Source organism: Schistosoma haematobium, chromosome ZW (genome assembly GCF_000699445.3).
Source record: "Schistosoma haematobium chromosome ZW, whole genome shotgun sequence".
Lineage (NCBI taxonomy): Eukaryota > Metazoa > Platyhelminthes > Trematoda > Strigeidida > Schistosomatidae > Schistosoma > Schistosoma haematobium.
Window position 1 is genome coordinate 76,618,400 of NC_067195.1, and position 20,404 is coordinate 76,638,803.

General features: G+C 38.1%; 2 protein-coding genes across 3 annotated transcripts; one reads left to right on the forward strand and one right to left on the reverse strand.

Moving 5' to 3' along the window:
- Nucleotides 1-61: 61 nt before the first annotated feature.
- MS3_00004428 (uncharacterized protein) lies at nt 62-15,324 on the reverse strand (the record flags this gene model as incomplete). 2 transcript variants are annotated; one of them, XM_051212340.1, is made up of 6 exons in its annotated part: nt 62-2,583; nt 5,324-5,907; nt 9,370-10,280; nt 10,327-10,559; nt 14,837-15,117; nt 15,156-15,324. In XM_051212340.1, 3 exons carry the CDS (start codon nt 9,763-9,765, stop codon nt 2,007-2,009), a joined length of 1,557 nt encoding a protein of 518 aa, XP_051072516.1. The 2 variants fall into 2 exon arrangements, with proteins under 2 accessions (XP_051072516.1, XP_035587116.2); XM_035733434.2 differs by lacking the exons at nt 10,327-10,559; nt 14,837-15,117; nt 15,156-15,324 and having other exon boundaries at nt 2,007-2,583; nt 9,370-9,768; nt 9,930-10,280.
- Nucleotides 15,325-15,527: 203 nt separating this feature from the next.
- On the forward strand, nt 15,528-17,721 carry MS3_00004429 (uncharacterized protein). The gene has a single exon (XM_051212341.1). The coding sequence runs from the start codon at nt 16,773-16,775 to the stop codon at nt 17,373-17,375; it is 603 nt and encodes a 200-aa protein (XP_051072517.1). The 5' UTR covers nt 15,528-16,772; the 3' UTR covers nt 17,376-17,721.
- Nucleotides 17,722-20,404: the final 2,683 nt, after the last annotated feature.

The window sequence follows — 20,404 nt, forward strand, 5'->3', positions numbered from 1 at the left end:
ATATATATATATATATATATATATATATATATATATATAATATTGTTTTCAATTAGATCCTCATCAGGCTAATATAGACTAACATACAGTAATGTATTGATATGCATAAACGAAATTATTAAATTAATTAAGGCAGTTTATGAGACATTGATAACAGTGGAATACATTACATAACTAAACATAATAAGTAAAGAGTACAAATTGATCATGTAATGAAAGGTGTACTAGTTGTGATAAGAATAATAAAGACTTGAATTAATGTTTCATAATAGGATATAGGTCAATAACACTCATAAAAAGTTACAAGATTACGTAATAAGTGTTCAAATAATTGGACAATGAAGTGTATATTTAAGAAAGAAATAGGGGGGGGAGATGAGGAACAATAAACAAATTGAATATAGAAAATAATAATCAGTGAAATCTTTTACTGAAGTTATTTCTACCAAGGAAGAGATAAAAGTGTTGCACATTATTATAAGCATATATACTGAGCTCTCAGAGAATAACTTCCAAACTTTGACATTTTCATTGATACTTCCTGACTCAACAAAGTTAATAGGTTAGAAACCTACAATGGACTGCAATTCACTTCAAACTGTTGTATTCGTGATGTGTGGGCGAGAATGATTGGTTGTCTCTCTAGTCAGACATGTAGATAGTTGGACAGGTGTCAGATGAGTTATATATTCCCCTATCCTTATTGTTATTATTATTATTATTATTATTATTATTATTATTATTATGACTCACTTATTATTGGCTATTCATTGTTGTTGGATCGTATTGGGTTTTTAGTGTGGAAATATATTTACGTTGTGGTCAGGCTAATCACGTGTTCTTGATCTGAGTTGTGTTAAAGTCCTGTAGAATAGACAGTGAGGGGGAATCTAGTGTAGATATATGTTTAAGGTAAATTAACGTCCCATACGTGTAAACGTGCAAATCCAACCGTTATAACATCAGACGAAGCAAAACCGAGCGTTATAACAACTCGGTCTTAAGATAAAAAATGACCAGGTAGGTAGCGAAGGTTTGAAGTGAAAATTCTTTTTGAAAAATGGTATTCCTTTCTAATCTCAATAATAATGAACTTACAAAGAAAGTATGAATAAACTAACTATCATATAAAGATACTTCTTATGCTTACTAGGGTCATATTATTAGTATAACAATATCTTGATAATTAAACCAATCAACTTACGATGATTGGATAGGAATTCTCCTCCACCTACTTTGTTTCCAGTGATCGTAAGGTATCAGTCAGTCAGTCCATCGTAATCAACAAAGAATGTGGTACAGATGTGTATAGGTTATCGTTATCACATCTCACACTAGTACAAAGCAATGAAATTAACAGGGTATCAAAGAAGTGGAAGTAGTAGCAGTATCAGTTACAGCAAGACTAAATATATATAGAATTTATTTCGAAAAGAAGGGATGAAATAAAGGAATACAATTTATATACTTGCTTTAAAACTCAAGATTTATGGGGAGATAAAGTAAATCCAACTAAACTACGGTAAATAACTCTAAGCCATGTCAACAAATGTTTACAACTACTGACACCAGTTATCTGAAGGGTTTCAAACAAAACGTTTCTATCAACCAAAATACCTCAGAGTAACAGACAATTATTTGTTAAACTGACGGAACATTTTAGTTTGTCCGCAACCAGCTTTTATCCAAAATGATCCCAAGATAGTCATCATTGCACTTTGGGGTAGACAGAAGACGAGCAAATATAATGTATGTCATAGTCATCTTAACCAATGAAGTTGTACAGCTTCACCAATCGATATATCATCATTGCTACCTAGTAAATATGTATCTAACTTCAATACTGCTTATTTGATTGTTTCGAAAAACCCGGATAAAGCTTTGAATGAATCTATGATGCAAATTATCAAACAACTGATACGAAGATGATTTCTTTAATAATATATGAAGTATAATTATTCACTGAATTAATAAATTTTATAAAACATACAATAAAACATATCGTTTCATTCATTTACATGTGTTCGTTTCCTAATACGAGAGAGTAATTCATCTTGATCACGTTTTATACGATCAATCACTTTGACTAAAAGGTTTTCACTAGCCTGTAAAGCTGCTTTAATTTGTTTACAAGTGTTGTTGCTCTCCGTATCCTTTTCCTCCTTTTCTTGTTCATTATTATTATTATTATTATTATTATTATTATTATTATTTTCTATAGTCTTCTCCTTATGGTCTTTATTTTGCAATGTTAATAACTGACTTTTCATTAATTCAACGCAGATTTCCAAATCAAATTTAGCTTCATCCATTTTACCTTGATTAAAATAAGATTGAGCACGACGAAATAGTACTTTATGTATATCTTGATAAGATATTTCAAAATTATCCCAATAGAATTGAAGTTTTTCTTGTGAAAATAATGATGTATTAATGATATCTTGATGATAATAATCATTAGTTGATGAATATATAGAAGAATCTATTTGACATGAAAGAAGATATAAAGCATGTGAACAATTTCGAGCACAATATTCATTAGATCCAACTTTCAATTGACATAAAGCAACATTTGAAAGGAGGCTGCGGAAAAAAAACATGAAAAGACAATTAAATATGTTGAATTATTTAAAACCTATCTATGTAAGGAATGAGAGGAACTTCTCATTTTTCATGATTAGGACGTAACGATGTACGTTACGAATGATTTTTTAAAACTAGGTTTGATTTCTGCTATTCATTGAAACATTCAATCCTTTTCATAAACCAATATTATGTAACTAAAACTCGTCATTAGTTATAATTATTTTTGTTTGAAAGTTATTAAATCGATAATCATCATAGGCTATAAAACAGTTTTCAGTGTAGAGAATGACTAAGAGTAACTAGGTCCAACTTACCATGATACATCAGCATGGCGTGACGAAATTAATGAAATGAATAACAAAGTTGGAATAATAATGGTGTCAGTGATCATAAGAAAGAAGAAACACCCATAACATATAGGAAAGAAATGAAACAATGCATGAAGAATTACTGAGAATTAAGATTTAGTTGAAGATAAAGAAAATGAATGCATCTACGTCATTGCAAATAATTTCGATCCATAACATTCAGAGTCTTCAGCCACTGATCCTGGCCATTAGGTGGATCATATCCACGTAGTCTACGTTTGTCAATACGACTTCGTTCAACGGTTCATGATTTCATGGACTAATGACATTACTTGGTTTGTTTACCTCAAGTTTTCTTCTACCTTACTCTTATGTCAATCAATCAGCGCTTTGAGAGCCCATAACTTATAAAATGGACGTATTATAGAAATAAACACTAAAGGTGTTTTTTAAAAAAGGATAACTGTGCTAAGTATAGTGAAATAATGCAAGTTATTATAATAAGGAATTAATTATTGAATGTGATTAACCTACCAAATAAGGGTTGCTGAGATTGACAACAAGATTTCGGATAGAGAAATGTAAGTTGTTTGACAAATTTGAAGAATTATAACTACAAGAATAGTCGGAATGTGTTACTTTGGTCTAAAGTTGATAGTTTACGTTGATCAGATACCATACTATATTAATGTTATGGTTTAGTAGTTTAAACATCTAAATTTTAACCATTATAAAAGAGGATCAAGTGACAGTCCTCTCACGTAACAAATATATCTCAAAGTCTAGTGCAAAAATACGTACTTATTTATATTCGACTATGAATATGATGTACTGGAATAGAATGACTATTACTTTACTAAAGATAAGGAAATGCTTTAGTAGGGTGGCCTAAACTATTTGTAAAACATAAATGAGTAGTGAACCACTTATTATCAAAAGTAAGACTTTCCAACTCAGTCATTATGTGAACTTTAAAATTTCAGTTCAAATTTCAGTTGGTTTCCCTTTTAGAAGAAAAAAAATCATTCTCTTCATGGTGTTAAATAAACTTTGTTGCTATACTAGTGTACAACAGATTACATACTTATTTTCAAATGAAAGCTGATAAGTCAATTAGAAAAACAACGAACTGTTTCTTGTACAATAGTGGTGGGTAAATTAAGAAAATAAACTGGTGATAAAGTCATGTTTCTTCATCACTTATTGAGTCTTCATTATTATGATAAATGTGCTTCGTAAATTGAGAATTCACATTTATGAGTATTGAATGATGGTGTTCAATGTTAATCTAGATTAAACAAAATAATATATTTGTCATATAAATGTTTCACAATATTAGCCAAACATTCGATCACAATTTTATTTATACAAAACATCAACTGAATAACCTACAAATGGTTAATGAGTAATAGTAGAATCTAAGCAACCGGTGATCTCTGTCCCAAATAACAGAGGTAACTACTAGGCATCTAGATCACTCTTACTTGGTTAACAATACCCAGATATCGAAGTTGGTGATATCTAGCTATTTACATGTTTCATTAATTAATTCATTGGTTTCTAATACTGAGTAAAGTGAACAGAATTACGGGCCTGTGTCTTACTGACTTCTGATGAAAGAAATATTAAGTAGTGAAGATTATATTTGATGTTGAACAAGACGATCCCGAGTGCTGTTAAAGGCGATTGTCATACTCCGGTTCCCCATACCGTGGACGGATACTCCTTCTTGAACGATATGAAAAAGTAAACTAGGTTAGGTCGATGCAAATGACTTGAGAGAGTGACCGTAGTGCTCAAGGGAAAACTGCTTGAGGCTGGTTACGCGCCGCCTTTCTGTTAGCTGTTTTACATGTTAGCTATATACTTATAAGGCCTTAGCGCGGAGGATGCAAATCTATGGTTTAAGGTGAGGTGCGAAATATCCATAGACCGACTTTTTATAACCTCTTTCTTCCGATGTGGAAAGACAGTGTCGCCCCAGATGTTGGTTGTTTAGAGGAAACATCTTACCGTCGTCACACCCCTGTACAGTCGAAAGTGTGACTTTGCCATCAAACCATGAAGGCTTCTGATACTAAGCTTTGATTATGATGAAGCTGCAGTTAAGTTTTTAAAACACTCGGTTTTTAACCAGCAAAATCGCAAGATTGAACGGCGTCTTACCTACTTATGTTTAGACAATCGGTTAGTATAACAGGCCTACATAGGGTGAGAGTTAAATTCAAGTAAGTACACCTATACTTCGTAAATGAATTACATCGACTATTAGTTAACTTACGTATTGAGTATGTGAAATTGATCAGCAGCTTATGAATTTAATAAAGTGTCAAAAACTGACTCTAAAAAAGCATTACTTCACAAGTTACGTGAACAGTATACCTCACAAAAAAAAGTACAGTCGAACGAAAATCAATTCAAAAACTTACATAAACATCAAGCGTAAAGGTTTACATTGTAATGGAAACATAGTTTTGTGATCAATATCCCCAAAACGATCCCAATCTTTGTAGTCTGAACTGTTCAATTTTTCACCGTTATTACAAGTTATGGATTTTTCACCTGATACCACTTGAATCCAGTGTATATTATTATTTGTGTTAGTTTTATTTTTTGTACAATCATATCCATTTTCGTCAGTTCCCATTGGTAAAACATCATTTACACATGTTTTTTCAGCCCAATAAGCTAATGAAACAAGCTGTAAAGCTCTGGAATAACATGCAAAAGCTGATGACCAAATGTATTTGAATAATTCCTCTCTGTTATTATTACTATTTGAATTGTTCAAGTGTAATGTTACACATTTCAAATGATGATTTACCAACCAAGAACCTCTTTCTTTTAAATACCAAGCTCGATATAACCATTGAATTGTTAAATCAGGATTCCAGTCAACTGTAGTATTTTCTCTTAAATCCGATTCTAATATTTTAGCATTAACATTCATAGTAGGATCGCCACAGATCGGTGGAACAAGTACATAGTCAACGCGTAATGATAGATGATACTCCTAAATGAATAAAATATATGAAAACACTCTAAAAAGTTATCTAATGTCTAACAGCAATAAGAAATAGTTATTAAACGATCATATGAAATATTTCTGCAATTTACCATTCAACTTCTTTTTACTCCGAATAAAACATAATGGTTACTAACAAGTAAATAGTAAACCGAAATACAAACTATATATTAGTCTGTCAAATATACAAAAATGGAGATTATAAAAACTATATTTTACTAAATTCCCATTTATGGCAATACATGTTTTATCTTCGTTCTTGTAGTTCAAAATATCTTTAAAGGTACATGTTAACCATTGCCTTAACACGTTACGATTTCTAATGATAGGTGTTGTTGTTCGTTCTACTATTATTTAGTAAACGTTAATACTTTTATTTAAGGTGTGTGAAACTATATATCCCTCCAAATACAATGTTGTGGAGATGCTGAACTATTTTAATTGCATCTTAGTTACTCGCTATAGACCTGTCTGCTCAAAAAATAGCCAATCCTAACCATTAATGATTTTGACATATATAATGTAGCCCACTGGATTTCTTACTGAGAGAAGAACAGTGGATACTACCTTTTACATGGATGTTCTTAAGATTCCGATTAATTATGTACACTTTACACAACCGAATTTGTGACTTTATTGTATGGCACATCCACTGAGATATTATGCATATACACTCACTAGGGATTGTTCGCGAGTTTCTGGCCTATATTTTGATCAATACACTTGATTATGTTTACCAGAACGAGTCATATTCAATTTCTTTTCATTCCCCAAATACAGTATATCATGAGAGGGAACAATGGAACAATGTAACAACTTTAAAATGAGACAATAAAACAATTGGTGAGTTAATATTTCACAACTGACCCGGTTGAATCCACTGGTCACTGCTTCTCACTAAAACTCTAGGATATACCTCTTGAAGCTAGACATTAACACCGCTGGATGCTGGTTCAGCGTTCTGGTGGTCAAGTGCTCGCGTGCGAGACTGATAGGTCCTGGGTTCGGATCCCTCGATGCGGGGTCATGGGTGCGCACTGCTGAGGAGTCCCACAATAGGAAGAAACGGCCGTCCAGTGCTTCCAGGTTTTCCATAGTGGCTTAGCTTAAATTGACTCATGACCTCAACTATTGAAATTACTACAATCTCCACCAAAACCCCTTCAGAAGAATAATTCTTTAAAACATTATGCGTTAATGACATCGAGACATGATTGCATATCAATTAATAAACACTATCTGTAAACCTAAGGCAATTATCATTTTACCATAAGTTTTATACATAAAGATTTGATTTTATTGAGTACAAAAGTAACTAAATTTTCTGGTTAGCCGTGTTGTCACATGATATCAGCTTATTTGTGAAAAAAGGCCTTGAGTTAATATAAGTGGGTTTTGTGAGCAGCTGCTGTTTGATCAGTTTCAACTGATTCAAACAATCTATTTTACAATGAAAAAAAAAACAAAATATTTCATACAGTCGTTATCCCTTTTTAAGTGGACTAAATAGCCATCAAAAAATAGTAAACTCGTTTCCTTTTCAAGAACATAGGAAAATCATACTTTTCGATGACCAAGGAACATTCACTGAGATATGGATATTAACAAAGTTTCTCATCTTAACCGTTTTAAAACCTATTTAAAATTCCTATCTTTAATCCCTTCCAATATCGACATAATGACATTCCTGTCACTGAACAAATTTGATCTAATCGCCTAGTTGGAAAGGCTTCTAGACATTTAAAGCAAATGAGGTTTGAAAAGATATAACGTCCCCAACTTAAATGGCATATCGTTAGGATAGGTTTGTCTTAAAATTATAGTTACTATTTAGCCTTATTAATTCAAACTGCAGGTGGTTACGTTACTCAAGGAACACACGAAACATTTTGAAAACAAAGTATGGTAACTTTAAGTAGATCTTTTACGCTGTAATTACACAGAACTGTCAGTTCATTTTCCCATCACAAACAAGCGATCATCTTCAAAATCAGATTCCAAGAAGTGATATTCGTTCAGAAACACATAGTGACATCTTGTTAAATGTTTTTCGTCCCCATCTTTCTGCTATAAATTGCTGCCACTAATCTTATCTCTCCAAAGGTATTTTTTGATCTCCTTTGCATTAAACGAGGTGCTTTGAAGATTCAAAAACCTGGTGATGAGAACTGACATGCACATGCAAAGCATTGAATAATATAAAGTGGACCAAACTGGAACTGGTATAACTTCTACCATGGTCTTAATGGCTCATAATTTTCTTCCTTCACAGCCATCAGATATCCCTTCTATCTTCTCTATAGACCTTTTACTCCCAACAGGTTTACTTCTGTTCCTATGATCTTCCTGATTATATTTCATCTCGATTTCAAGATTATATCTTGTAACGCTGGGCCATCCTTTCTCAATTATAATTTCCCCGCTCGAGCACTTAGCAATAAAACTATTATTAGTTTCCCTGAAGAAAAGTTTTAATACCTTTGTTTATTCAACTTCACTGTTACCATATTTAACAGAATTTTATTACCACTAGTGTTTTATTATCATCCTGAATAACATGTATATATATTTGCGATTGTATAGCTTTGAGAATAAATTCCCCGAAAAGAGAAGTCTTCACTGAACCAATTTTCCTTAGCTTAAAATCTGTTTAATCTACTCCGACTAAAGATGCCAACGATAGGGATAATTACATGATAAAGTTTAACTAGAGGTTAATAAACGATTGTCTACATTATAACTACATACGCACATTGAGCACACAATAATATATAACCCTCAAGAAATATGGAAAGTGAGGAAACTTACACACGTAGCGGAATTATTTACCAATGTATCAACATCCTATCTGTGACCAAATATATTTAGCTATTTACAAATTAGTCAGTATATTATATTCAGTTGAGGCTTGTTTCACACTGCTTTACGACCGAGATATATGACCACAAAAAGCGGAAGATAGAGGTGCTTGATCATGGGTCAAGTGATTCAAGTTGGTTTTTTATGCAAAAATGTTTCCAACCCATTTATCGTGATTACATAGATTCAAAGTTTAACCTGTCTGGACAAGACACTAGTTGAATAATCCAAAATGAACACTGATTAAACACCCACGCATTGTCAAACAAAATTAATATTGATGAGGGGTATTTCTGGACTCCACAAAACAAAATGGATATCGTTAATATGATCCAGATATCAATTCATTATACGGCTCATAGAATTTCGGGAAAGCCAACAAACTGTTGGTAATTCAGAATTGATAAATATGATTGTTTTACATCTGATAAGGACGTATTGAAACTACGCAAGTCACAAACTGAGTAAGAAAACTGTCTACTTTATTTGCAAATAATGCACTCTTTAAAATTATTAAAAATTCTTCTTATAATAGGTAAGAAAACATGAGAATATACACAAAAATGAAAACAGAATATAGATTTGGCTCACTGTAGGATCTTTGTGTTTTTCGCCTCTCTCAACGGATTCTATATCTACATTGAACACGTCCCCGGCTGTACAATTAAAGAGGATATTCTCTACCACACTTCTTAAAGAAAGCTGTTTCGAATTTGGCTGTTTTTTAAATTGTGTAGTGTCGGGAGAATTACCCAGAAGAATGAGAAAGCGCGAATTGCTTTTCAGAACAATGGGCTCGCACTGTATATTAAAAAGCGAATGAAGTGGGCAGCATTCTAAATCAAGACCAGATTCGTGACTGTGGTTAAAGTCTATTACTGTACAGAAACATAGAGATCCATCTGTAGCTTTGTAGCACGAGGTCCCAGTATCTGATGTACTATGTTCGAGCTTTTTGATGCGATACATAGCGCACTGAGTGGCCATTGCCTAAACAGAACAAACTTAGTAAACATTTTAGCTGATTTCGTCAAAAAAAGAACACGTTTAGGAACTACGCAATATATTCTATAAAAAATATCGGGATGTACAAAACCAGTAACATATATTACAAATACAGTATCGATAAACTACCAAGTTGTGCTGTTTACACCGTGAGCGCAATCATAAGTGAGTATCCAGGATACCATAAAGCATGCAAAAGCTGTCATTAAACCTTCTTTAATGATCTCCCCATATCCACCATATTCATCCTCATCAACACGTTGATAAATTGCAGCGTATGCATAGACAAAGCATATGTTTGTTACAAAAAACATGAGGATTGCTACAAAACCCGTAAACGAGGCTACACCCCAGACAACACCGACTATAATGGCAAAAACTTGCCTAAACCAATACACGACATCCAAAAAGTCGTTTTTGTCGTCAAATACAGATTGCATCTTCAGCGCCTTGAGAAATATACCATAGTTACTCACAAACTGAGTTTTCGTATTCGCCTATTTTTCATAATTAACAACTCCTTACCAAATGAACATTGCTCACCTTTGAGACCATTTTTTCAATACTCAATATCTTTGTCACGAGCTTGTATAAACTGATAAATTTCTTAGGGCTTGCTTCTTGTTGTTTTGGTACGGTTTCAGGTATTTGGTTATATCCGATGGGTGGTAGTTCAACCACTCGACTCCACTAATTCCAGTCGGTTTGGACTTGTGTATCTTGTAGTTGAGAAAGTGCGTTTATTTCAAGGCAGTAGGGTTTCTGGATACCAGCAGCTATCACAAAACCAGGTAGGAGGTTAGTTAGTTGCAATGTGAAAATAATTAAGTGATAATTAGAGTGATAAGAGATTACTATTTCAAGAATAAATAATTAGTTTACTTAAATGACAATGTGTAAGAAGACGTAGTGTTCGTCCTTCAATGTGCAATCATTCGAGGGTTGCCTCAAGGAGCATTGTGATGATATTCTGGTAATATGATGCTCGTGTTGGGGTGGCTTGAAGAACTTAAAATGTTGTGTGCCATCGTTAGATTAACTCTCCTGTAGCTCAGAGAGAATAATTCCAGGTGCTGAAGTCTGTCCTAGTAAGATTTATGTCTCAGTCCTATCACCTAATTAGTTGCCCATCTCTGTACTTGGTCTAAGAGATTCATACCCCGACAACATTGTGGACTTAAAAGTGGGACCGTGAGTACCTTTAGAACAGTGTTAGGGAGAACTTTGGGGTGACCACTCCAAGTTGTCTCTGCATAAAGTGGAGAGTTATGTTTGCCTTAGCTGCATACCCTGTGTACTTTGAACTAGTGTCTAAGTTCTCTATGGTTGCAAATCCGAGATCACTCTCTGAGTAGAAAATCAGGAGAAAATCTACATTGAGTGTGTGTGTTCTATGTCAAACGAGGCAGAATGTTCATGGTATGACATTCCGATAAATTAAGTTTTAATCTGTTGTCTAATCCTTACTTTACTATAGTTGTAAGGTTCTTTTGAAGCTCGAGCTAAGCCTTTTCTTTTTTTATGGACCTCCAGTTTTGCGTCCTCTCCCGAACTAGTTTTATCTAACAGATCGTTAATAAAGACCAAGAACAGAAGTGGACCTAAGATTGTTCCTTGTGAAACTATCTATATTAAGACCTTCCAACTCATCTGCACTCTTACCTTGGTACGAGACATTCTCTAGGTTATTTCGCAGCTAGAACCGTTGCTGCTACTTTGACGTGGTGGTCGGGATCATCTATAATGGTGAACCCATCGAGCTATACTGGCTGGAACAATCGTTCCTCAAGGTCCTACCATACCAGACAGGTTGGTTGAAGAACGGTAAGACTAAAAGCAAAAAACCATGGTCCGAGGGCGAAGTCATACTGCTGACTGTACAGAGGTGTGACAGCAGTAAGGTGTTTCCTTCAGAAAACTACCACGACAGAGGGGTGGGGTTAGAAAAGGTCGAACTTAAAAGTGCACACCTCATCTCATTTCACGGATGTCCGTCTCTGACGTTAAGGTCTCAACAAGTACGGAGCTAACACAAAAACTACTCATAAAAGGTCGTGTGTGACCAACCTCAAGCAGTTGTCCCTTGGGCACTGCGCTCATGCTCTCAGGTCACTAAGACCACCTCTAACCCAAATTCCTTTTCAGGTACCTCTAAAAAACCTTCCATGGTATGGGCAACCGGGAAGTAAAAACCACCGACATACCTCTAACAGCACTCAAAATCGCTGTATTCATAATCAATCTCCTTCTTCAATTCCTATTATTCCTCCTGCCTCGGCTTTCAACTCTAAACTTCCTCTTTTGGCTTCCCCCTCAAGTGTCACCATAGCCAACGATTTTAGAGCTCAAAACACTGTCCCAGGTCTACTGAAACCTCGCTCCAAACTACACACCGGAGTCTTCAACGTATGCACCCAATGTCAAAACGGCCAGCAGGCCTCCTTGGCTAGGACCCTAGAATCTTGTACCATTGATGTATGCTGTGTCTCCGAAACACACACAAGACCCTAGTGTAGTTATTCCCTTGACCTCACCGCGCCAAAACGGGGAGCCGACGAGATACACCCTCCGTGTATCTGGCGGCCGTAGGCGTAGCACTAAGCACGAGGGCAGAACAAGAACTATTAGAATGAATCCCCGTCAATAGTCGCCTATGTGCTGTTCGGTTAAACGGCTCCGTAAGAACTCGAAGAGATAGAGACACTCGTTGCTTTTCCGACGTTCATGCCTACGCTCCCAGTGACTGAAGCCCGGACGAAGCGAAAGACCAACTTTACAGAATGCCTTCTGAACCTGTTCAGAAAGCTAAACGCTCAGACGTAGTACTAGTAGCAGATGACTTTAATGCCCAGGTAGTTGGCTTGAACCAAGCAGAAAGACATTTAGGTGGGAATTTTGATATTCCGGCTCAGCGAACAAATAGTGGTGATCGTCTGCCGCAACTGTGCTCCGACAATCGTTTATTTTTAGCAAAGAATAATTTTAGGCATAAGGATGAACATTGTCTAACATGGCGACCTTCTGCACCAAACCAACGATGGACTCAAATAGACCATATTGCCATCAGTCATCGTTGGAGGGGCTCTATAGAAGACTTCCACTCGTTCTGGAGTACGTGTTTAGACTCTAGTCATGCTTTAATACGAGCATGCATTTGCTTGCACCTCACTGGACGCAGAAAAACCACGTTAAGAGGCCCATTAGAGTTGAACTCAGTGACGAGAAAGCCGAAAGCAGATCCTAGGAACGACTGAGGTAACACTTAGGTATTTCTGGAAACGAGGCTGACCCAGATGTTGATTGGAAAGATATACAAACAGCTGTAGGAACAGTAGCGATATCTATCAGTGATTTGAACCAGAGTTATGGAAAACCAATGGATTTCTACTAAGTCTATTGCACTGATGGATTCTCGTAAACTCATTCCATCAGGCTTTGAACACGATGAATAACGACAACAAATCAGATCTAGGTTAAGCAAAAGTCTATGGAACGACCGTGAGCAGTGGTGGGCAACGAAAGCAAAAAAAGATAGAAAAGGCGGCGGCTATAGGTAACGCAAGACAGCTCTACAGACTAATAAAAGAAACTGGAATTAATAAGTCAAGTGTACGTGAGACGATCTCGCAAAAAAGACGACAATATTATCTGCTCTCAGCCCATACGTTTAGAACGATGGGCGGAACACTAAGGGACAGTTCAGCTGGCCTTCAACTACTCTAAAACTACCCATCATTTCCAAACAGCTTGAATGGAACGTTGAAGTAGGACCCCCGACTCCAATTGAAGTTCACAAAACTATAGCAATTTGAAAAAAGGAAGAGCAGCTGGCCCAGATGGATTAGCTCCAGAGATCTTAAAGGATGGTGGTCCAGTTTTAGCGATTAGTTTGACTAGTACTTTAGCTCAAATATGGGAACTGGATGTAATCCCATCTGACTGGTCATAATCACTTATTGTCCCAACATATAAGGGGTCAAAATCATCACGTGATAACCATAGAGGGATTAGTTTAACTAATATAGTATCTAAAATACTAGCCTCGATAATTGTCAGACGCCTAAGACTCGTGAACTGCAAACACGAGAGAATCAAGCTGGCTTTAGACCTGGTCGTGGCTGCATCGACCACATGTTCATCATTCGTCAGGTCCTAGATAACAGGCATGCTTATCGGCGTCCGACAACGGTCTTTCTTAACTTAAAAGCAGCATTTGACTCGGTAGACCACGAGATTCTGTGGCAGTCTGTCATTTAAAGGTGTACCTCAGAAGTATATAAACCTTGCGAATGCTCTTTACTCGAACACTATTAATCCATCAAAGATTATGGCGAACTGTCCTCTGATTTTGCAACCTCAAGTAGTGTCTGGCAAGGCTATCCGCTATCTGTTTAATTTCATCATAGACCTACTGCTGGAAATAACGCTCTTGTCAACTGAATTTTCGGGCATCGACGTCCTATCAGGTTCACTTGTTGACTTAGAATACACAGATGGCAGTCCTGTTTGTTGAAAATCCTATCCTCAGTCCAGGTGTGGACGCAGGTAAACCCTCAAGCAACGATTTGCATTCAGAGGGAGGAAATGCATGTAAAACATCCTGGCACTGTTGCTCAGTGGTGCCGGAAGACTGCATCTTATCAGGGTTCAGTGAGGCTATAATTTATGGACGACACTAGAGAGGAGACAACGTGACCTTCAGAATGTCCATCTATTACATAAGACAAAATGATGGTTATAGCAAGTGAGTTGTATGAAAATTAGGATTTACAGTTGATGGTTAGGGGTTAGATTTAGGGTTTTCGTCACGAACTGAATTCAGCTAAAGTGCCAAAACCCTATTTGACGAAATAAATAAATGACCTTCGTGTCAAAACAAAAGACCTTTTACCTTTTATCCGATTGGTTTGTCCAAAAACTATAATATTAAACTAAAGCGAAACAACTTAGAGAGGCACCCGAGACAAAAGTTTCAAAAGAGAAAAATAATAAAGATAGATGGTTGCATGGTATATGAGAAAAGGATCTAACAGACACTCAAAATTGCAGTTACCTTTGACCGTCCTAGAAAAGCAACTTTGCGTGGATCCACTAGCTTATCCACAAGTCTCACGTTTTTAAGGAAGTGAAAGTATATTACAGTTGGAGCAATTATGAAGATAGAGGTTGACCGAGACGACAAGACCTATCGCGCAGGTTATAGGAGAAAGTCCAACAAGACTGCCTGAAGACCGTTACGCCAACTCGAACAGCGCGCATCTGTAGACGTTCACAACCTTACGTTATTAGCCTGAATAACCATAGATAGAAATTTAAGTACTGTTGTTTAATAATCTGTTTTTGGATAACAATAATAATAATAGCTGATTTACCACACGTCAAAACAAGGGGTCTAGAGCATGTTGTCCACGGATGAACTGATGTTCAGAGAACTAATGGTTCAAGTGGTTCAAATGGTTGTGGACGGAATAGAAGAAGCTTTCGCTTAACAAGCTTCCGTGTATAGTAGCAGGGGATCACCAAATCCTCCAGGCAGGAACCTAGGTATGTTAACAATAAAAGAGGAAAAAGAAATTGGCAAATCATAGTATGACGCTGTCCTTGGTCTGTAGTGACTCACATTTATCACGAGAACACGACTGGTTTAATAAAAACAATTATTATTATAACCAACTGTACCAGTGCTTGTTTTAATGTGCTTTTGTTTGACTGTGCTAATTATAGCCATTTTGTGCTTCCATTACCTTCCATCATTGTTCCGCTGTTTTTGGTACTGTTCGTACATACTCCTGTCTTCTGCTTCCACTTGTACCATTCCTTGGCACGATCTCGGTATTCGTTCAATACCACGAGATCGCCAACGAAATAAACCTGGTTACGTCCAACCTCCGCCTTCTGATTTACCTGGCACGTGTTTCTTGGTAGCGGTGTTCATAGTTAATCTCAACTCGACGCCACGCTACAATTGGTGATCCCAAAGTTTGGAACACGCCTCAACTTCTGGTCAAATCTTCCAAAGAAGCCAATTCGGTGAGTCTATGATTTATCTATTCACGTCTGTCGTATATTTTCATATTTTTTAATATATAATATTCGCGACATGACGGATAACGATAAGAATAGTATTAATGTAATAGACTCACATGTATGTGTACCGAATCCTTGTCACTTATTATTCGCATGACGATGAATTCCACGCTTTATTCGAGAAATTTTCCCCTATGAACTATTCTCCTCGCTGACCCGGCTGCTTGGTACGGAATGCATTCGCATAAGCATTAACGTCTACCTCCCAGCATCAAATGGTTAAGTTGAACGGTTTCATTGCCAACTTAAAAGTGCTCTACGAGCACACGAGAACGACAACTGGAACGAAACCTTATCGCTCGTCCTCTTAGGTATCCAAACGAGCCTGAAGGCAGATATACAATGTTCCGCCGCCGTACTGGTATACGGCACGACATTGCGTCTGCCCGGAGAATTCACACCACGGAGCAGACCTAATTTCGGTAAATCAGACTACGTCCATCGACTGTCTGCATTTATGCGAACGCTGTCTCCGGTGTCAACTCGAATACAACATCGACAGGTCGCTCTCTCTCGAGAGTTATCTACCTGTTCACATGTTTTTGTACGAGTAGATTCGGTACGCAAACCTTGGCAACAACCTTACGAAGGCCCTTTTCACGTGATCGCTCGTCACGAAAAGACCTTCAAGGTTGATCGATATGGACGCGTCGAGGTCGTCAGCATTGATCGTCTCAAACCAGCACACGTCGATGACAGTGCCCTATCTGATAACCTGAGATTCAATGCTAGACCTAGCAAACCTACTAGCGGGATCCTCAAACCATCTTCAGGTCCCACGCTAGATACATCTGAGACCTCATTCTCACGTCCCGGTCAACAGCACGCGTCATCTGCACCGTCTACGGACGAGACGATAGTCTCACGTCCAGATCAGCAGACCACGCTGCCTCTGACCTCGGATGAGGTTGCAGGCTCACGCGATACGAACGAGACTGCCGTCTCACGTTCCGGTCGCCGAGTACGGTTGCCCGTACGCTTCCGCGACTAGCCGCACAGTTAACAAACGATACGGTGTAGGGTTATTCATATACTACACGCGTGCTACACTCTTCTCTTTTTTGATTTTCTTTTTGTTTCCTGAGCCCACGCCTTCGACCATCTCCGTTTGGTTCCATCGACTTCAGTCAACTTTGGCGAAAGCTGGACTGGCCACCCACGCTCTTGTCAACGCACTCAGTCGATATATTGGTTTCGAATGCTTGGCATACGCTTGGTCTCGAACTTTGTCGTTATGGTCGCTTCTGGTTCATCGGCTCAACGTGGTTTCGTCCTTCGTCTGCAGAGTTTCTGGTCCGGACCCCTACGAACGCCATCTTCAGATTCTGGATACAAACCACTCTCGAGTAGCATGCCAACTCAAGCAATACATACAGCACATCGCTCCTGGTACCGTTCTCCGAAAACGACCCTCGTTGGCAACTCGACGATCAACGATCGCTTTCCTGTTCGCCAATTCTTTCCGTCCTACAATCGCTCGTCAGCCGATCAGTCCCACGATTTAAACCGCTATTTATCGAAAGTGTAAACCCTTTCTAGCGGGGGCTCCTGTAGTGACTCACATTTATCACGAGAACACGACTGGTTTAATAAAAACAATTATTATTATAACCAACTGTACCAGTGCTTGTTTTAATATGCTTTTGTTTGACTGTGCTAATGACAGCTATTTTGTGCTTCCATTCTTATACTTGCACTTTTGATTGTAACTTCGTGCGAATTCGGTTACGTTCTGTAACCAAGCTTGTATCCTGGCACGATCTCGGTATCCTTTCGATGCCACGAGATCGCCAGCAAATAAACATCGACTTGGTCCATTAATTGCCTTCTGGTATTTGGCTTCTCGGGGATTTTATGGATCTATTTGGTTACGTTCAACCTTCGCCTTCTGATTTATTTGGCACGTGTTTCTTGGTAGCGGTGTTCATAGTTAATCTCAACTCGACGCCACGCTACAGGTCCTTAAGAATAGGTCAAGTTGCCTCTTGAAGGACTCCTGGGAAGTCGCTTGAACTAGCTCGGCCCGCAGCGAGTTTCAACTCTTAAGGAGTAGAAGTTATGTCTACACTCCGTTTTGCTATGTTGTGTCTCCAGTTTCTGGGTGTTACCTCCTAGGCTAGTGTTCGAACTAAGCTTAAGTAGGTGTTTGAGAGGATTTCCAGAAGTGTCAAGCATACTGTAAGCCATTAGAACGTCACCTCTAAGACGTCTATACTCTAATGGTTAAGGTTGAGTGATTGGAGGCGCTCTTCGTAATCTTTAAATTTGAGTCCCCGAACTAATTTCGTGGCTCGCCGTTGGATACGCTCCAGAGTGTCCTTATCCTTTTGAAGCGAGGGAGGAAATACTATATTTCCGTACTCTAAGTGAAGACGGATGAAACTATTGAAGATTATATGGAAAGTTCTTCCGTCAAACTGGTCAAAAATGCGCTTCAATGTTACCAGTGCAAAGTTTGCTCAAAAGGCATTTTTGTTACAGTCATCATAAGACTTTAAATCATGGGGCACCAGGACTCCTAAATCTTTTTCGACTCGGGATACTACTAGAGAGGAGTTTCCTAACTTATAACTGCAGTCTGCGACATGTCGCAAATGGACTACTTTACACTTTGAAGTGTTAAAGGTAAGTTCGTTAGCATCTGCTCAACTTTGGAGTAGAGTCAGATCCTCCTGAAGCGCCTGTATATCGTCTTGATTGCGTATCTCTCTCCAAAGCTTAACACCATTAGCAAAAAGTAACAATTCTGACGTTACCTGTTGAGGAAGATCATTTATGTAGACCAAGAAGAGAAGAGGTCCTAGTACTGAGCCCTGGGGCACCCCATTAGGATATTCCATAGCCTGAGATAAAGTGAAATTAACCCTGACCTTAAAATGTCGATTTTTCAGGTATGAAGTGCGCCAATCTATTAGAGGTGGTTTGATACCCAATCGTTTGAGCTTATTGATAAGACGTGTATGGTTAACCTTATCAAAAGCTTTTGAGAAATCTAGGTAGATGATATCAACCTTCCCCTTGCAATCGAGGATGCTTATCCATCTGTTCACCGCAGTCAGTAGGTTGGTTATACAAGAGTAACCCTTCCTGAAACCATGCTGTTGAGTTGAGAATAAACTTAAGGACAGTAAATAGTCATTTATACCATCGCATATCAGTCTAAGCGCGATGTCTGACTGTTTCTCCAACGAGTTGCCGACTTTACACTTTCGTATAATCCCAAGTCCTCGATGAAGCTGAAGAACCGAGCTTCAGTTGAGTTTTCACCTCCAATATACGTATTTTCCGCAAAATTGACTCTGGGGAGATTGAAGTCCTCTAGAATGAGGATATCAGTGAAACCGAAACGCGTAAAGCGGGATAGTCCTTTCAGCATACCACTGTACTACTCGATGTCGACAGTGGGCTTCCTATAGATGACTCCGACTAGGCACCTCGAAATAGTAGACAATCTTACAAAGCACCATATGGATTCTTCAAGATTGGTAAACTCGAGGTTATGAACTTGGTGTATCTCCAAGCACGATCGTATGTATACGGCTACTCCACCTCAATTTCTGTTTTTCTGTCGTTGCGAAACAAAGACATCCCAGGTATTGCTAGCTCCTGGTTCATAAAGCCATAAGATATCCAAGATTCAGATATTCCTATTAGATGAGCACTAGTAGCATCGCTAAGTTCACGTAGCTCATCCATTTTATTTGGTAAACTCAGGGCGACCATGTATAACCAGTTTATGCTTTCAATTTGAAACGTGTGGGCCTCTTCCTGTTTGTCTATGTGAGCCTTACGTGAATGGACAGGTAGCCTACCTATATGAAGTTTGCCGAGTCGGTAGGCCCTGTCCTTTACACGCTTTTTATCATCAGGACAGTCCACAAGTGAGGTCGTCAGCTCCAACTTGCTTTTGTGCTTGATCCTGGCGTCATGTGGCCTATCCGGGTGCATATGGATCCCAGTTGGCAACCAACGTCTGTCGGTACGAAGTGCTTCCAGAGTTGAAGCCGCCATATGGGAGGATGGGAAGGTTATCCTCATTGGTCGGGGTCTGGAGTCACCGTCCTTCTTGGCTAGTCTCGTCACGTGTTGAGTCAGTATGGTTTTGAGCCTCAAGGACTGTTTAATGAAGTTCCATTCCCTGATATCGGAGTTTGCTTGATTAGAGTCCGTGTTTTCCGGTACACCTTGCACAATTATATTCCTTCCACGGAGAAACTGCTCGCGAGATTCTTTGGGGATGTTCCGGACGAGATTGCGCTCAGAATACGGTACGTCGGGCAGTATTCTTACATTCCCATCGGATTTCAGAAAGTCGGTCTCATTCTTAAGTGTTGCACGAAGTAGCCTCGGGTGATTTTGATGCTTAGATTCCTTTCCCCGAATGAGCCGTGTGACCGTTATAGGCTCTAATCTTGGAATTTCAAGTTTCTTGTTCAATTCTCTTCAGTGCATCCTGTCATTTTTGTCCTGTAAACTGAGAGGAAGGTCAGGGTTGTCTTTGAGGTTTATGATTATGAGAGTCATCACGGACCGG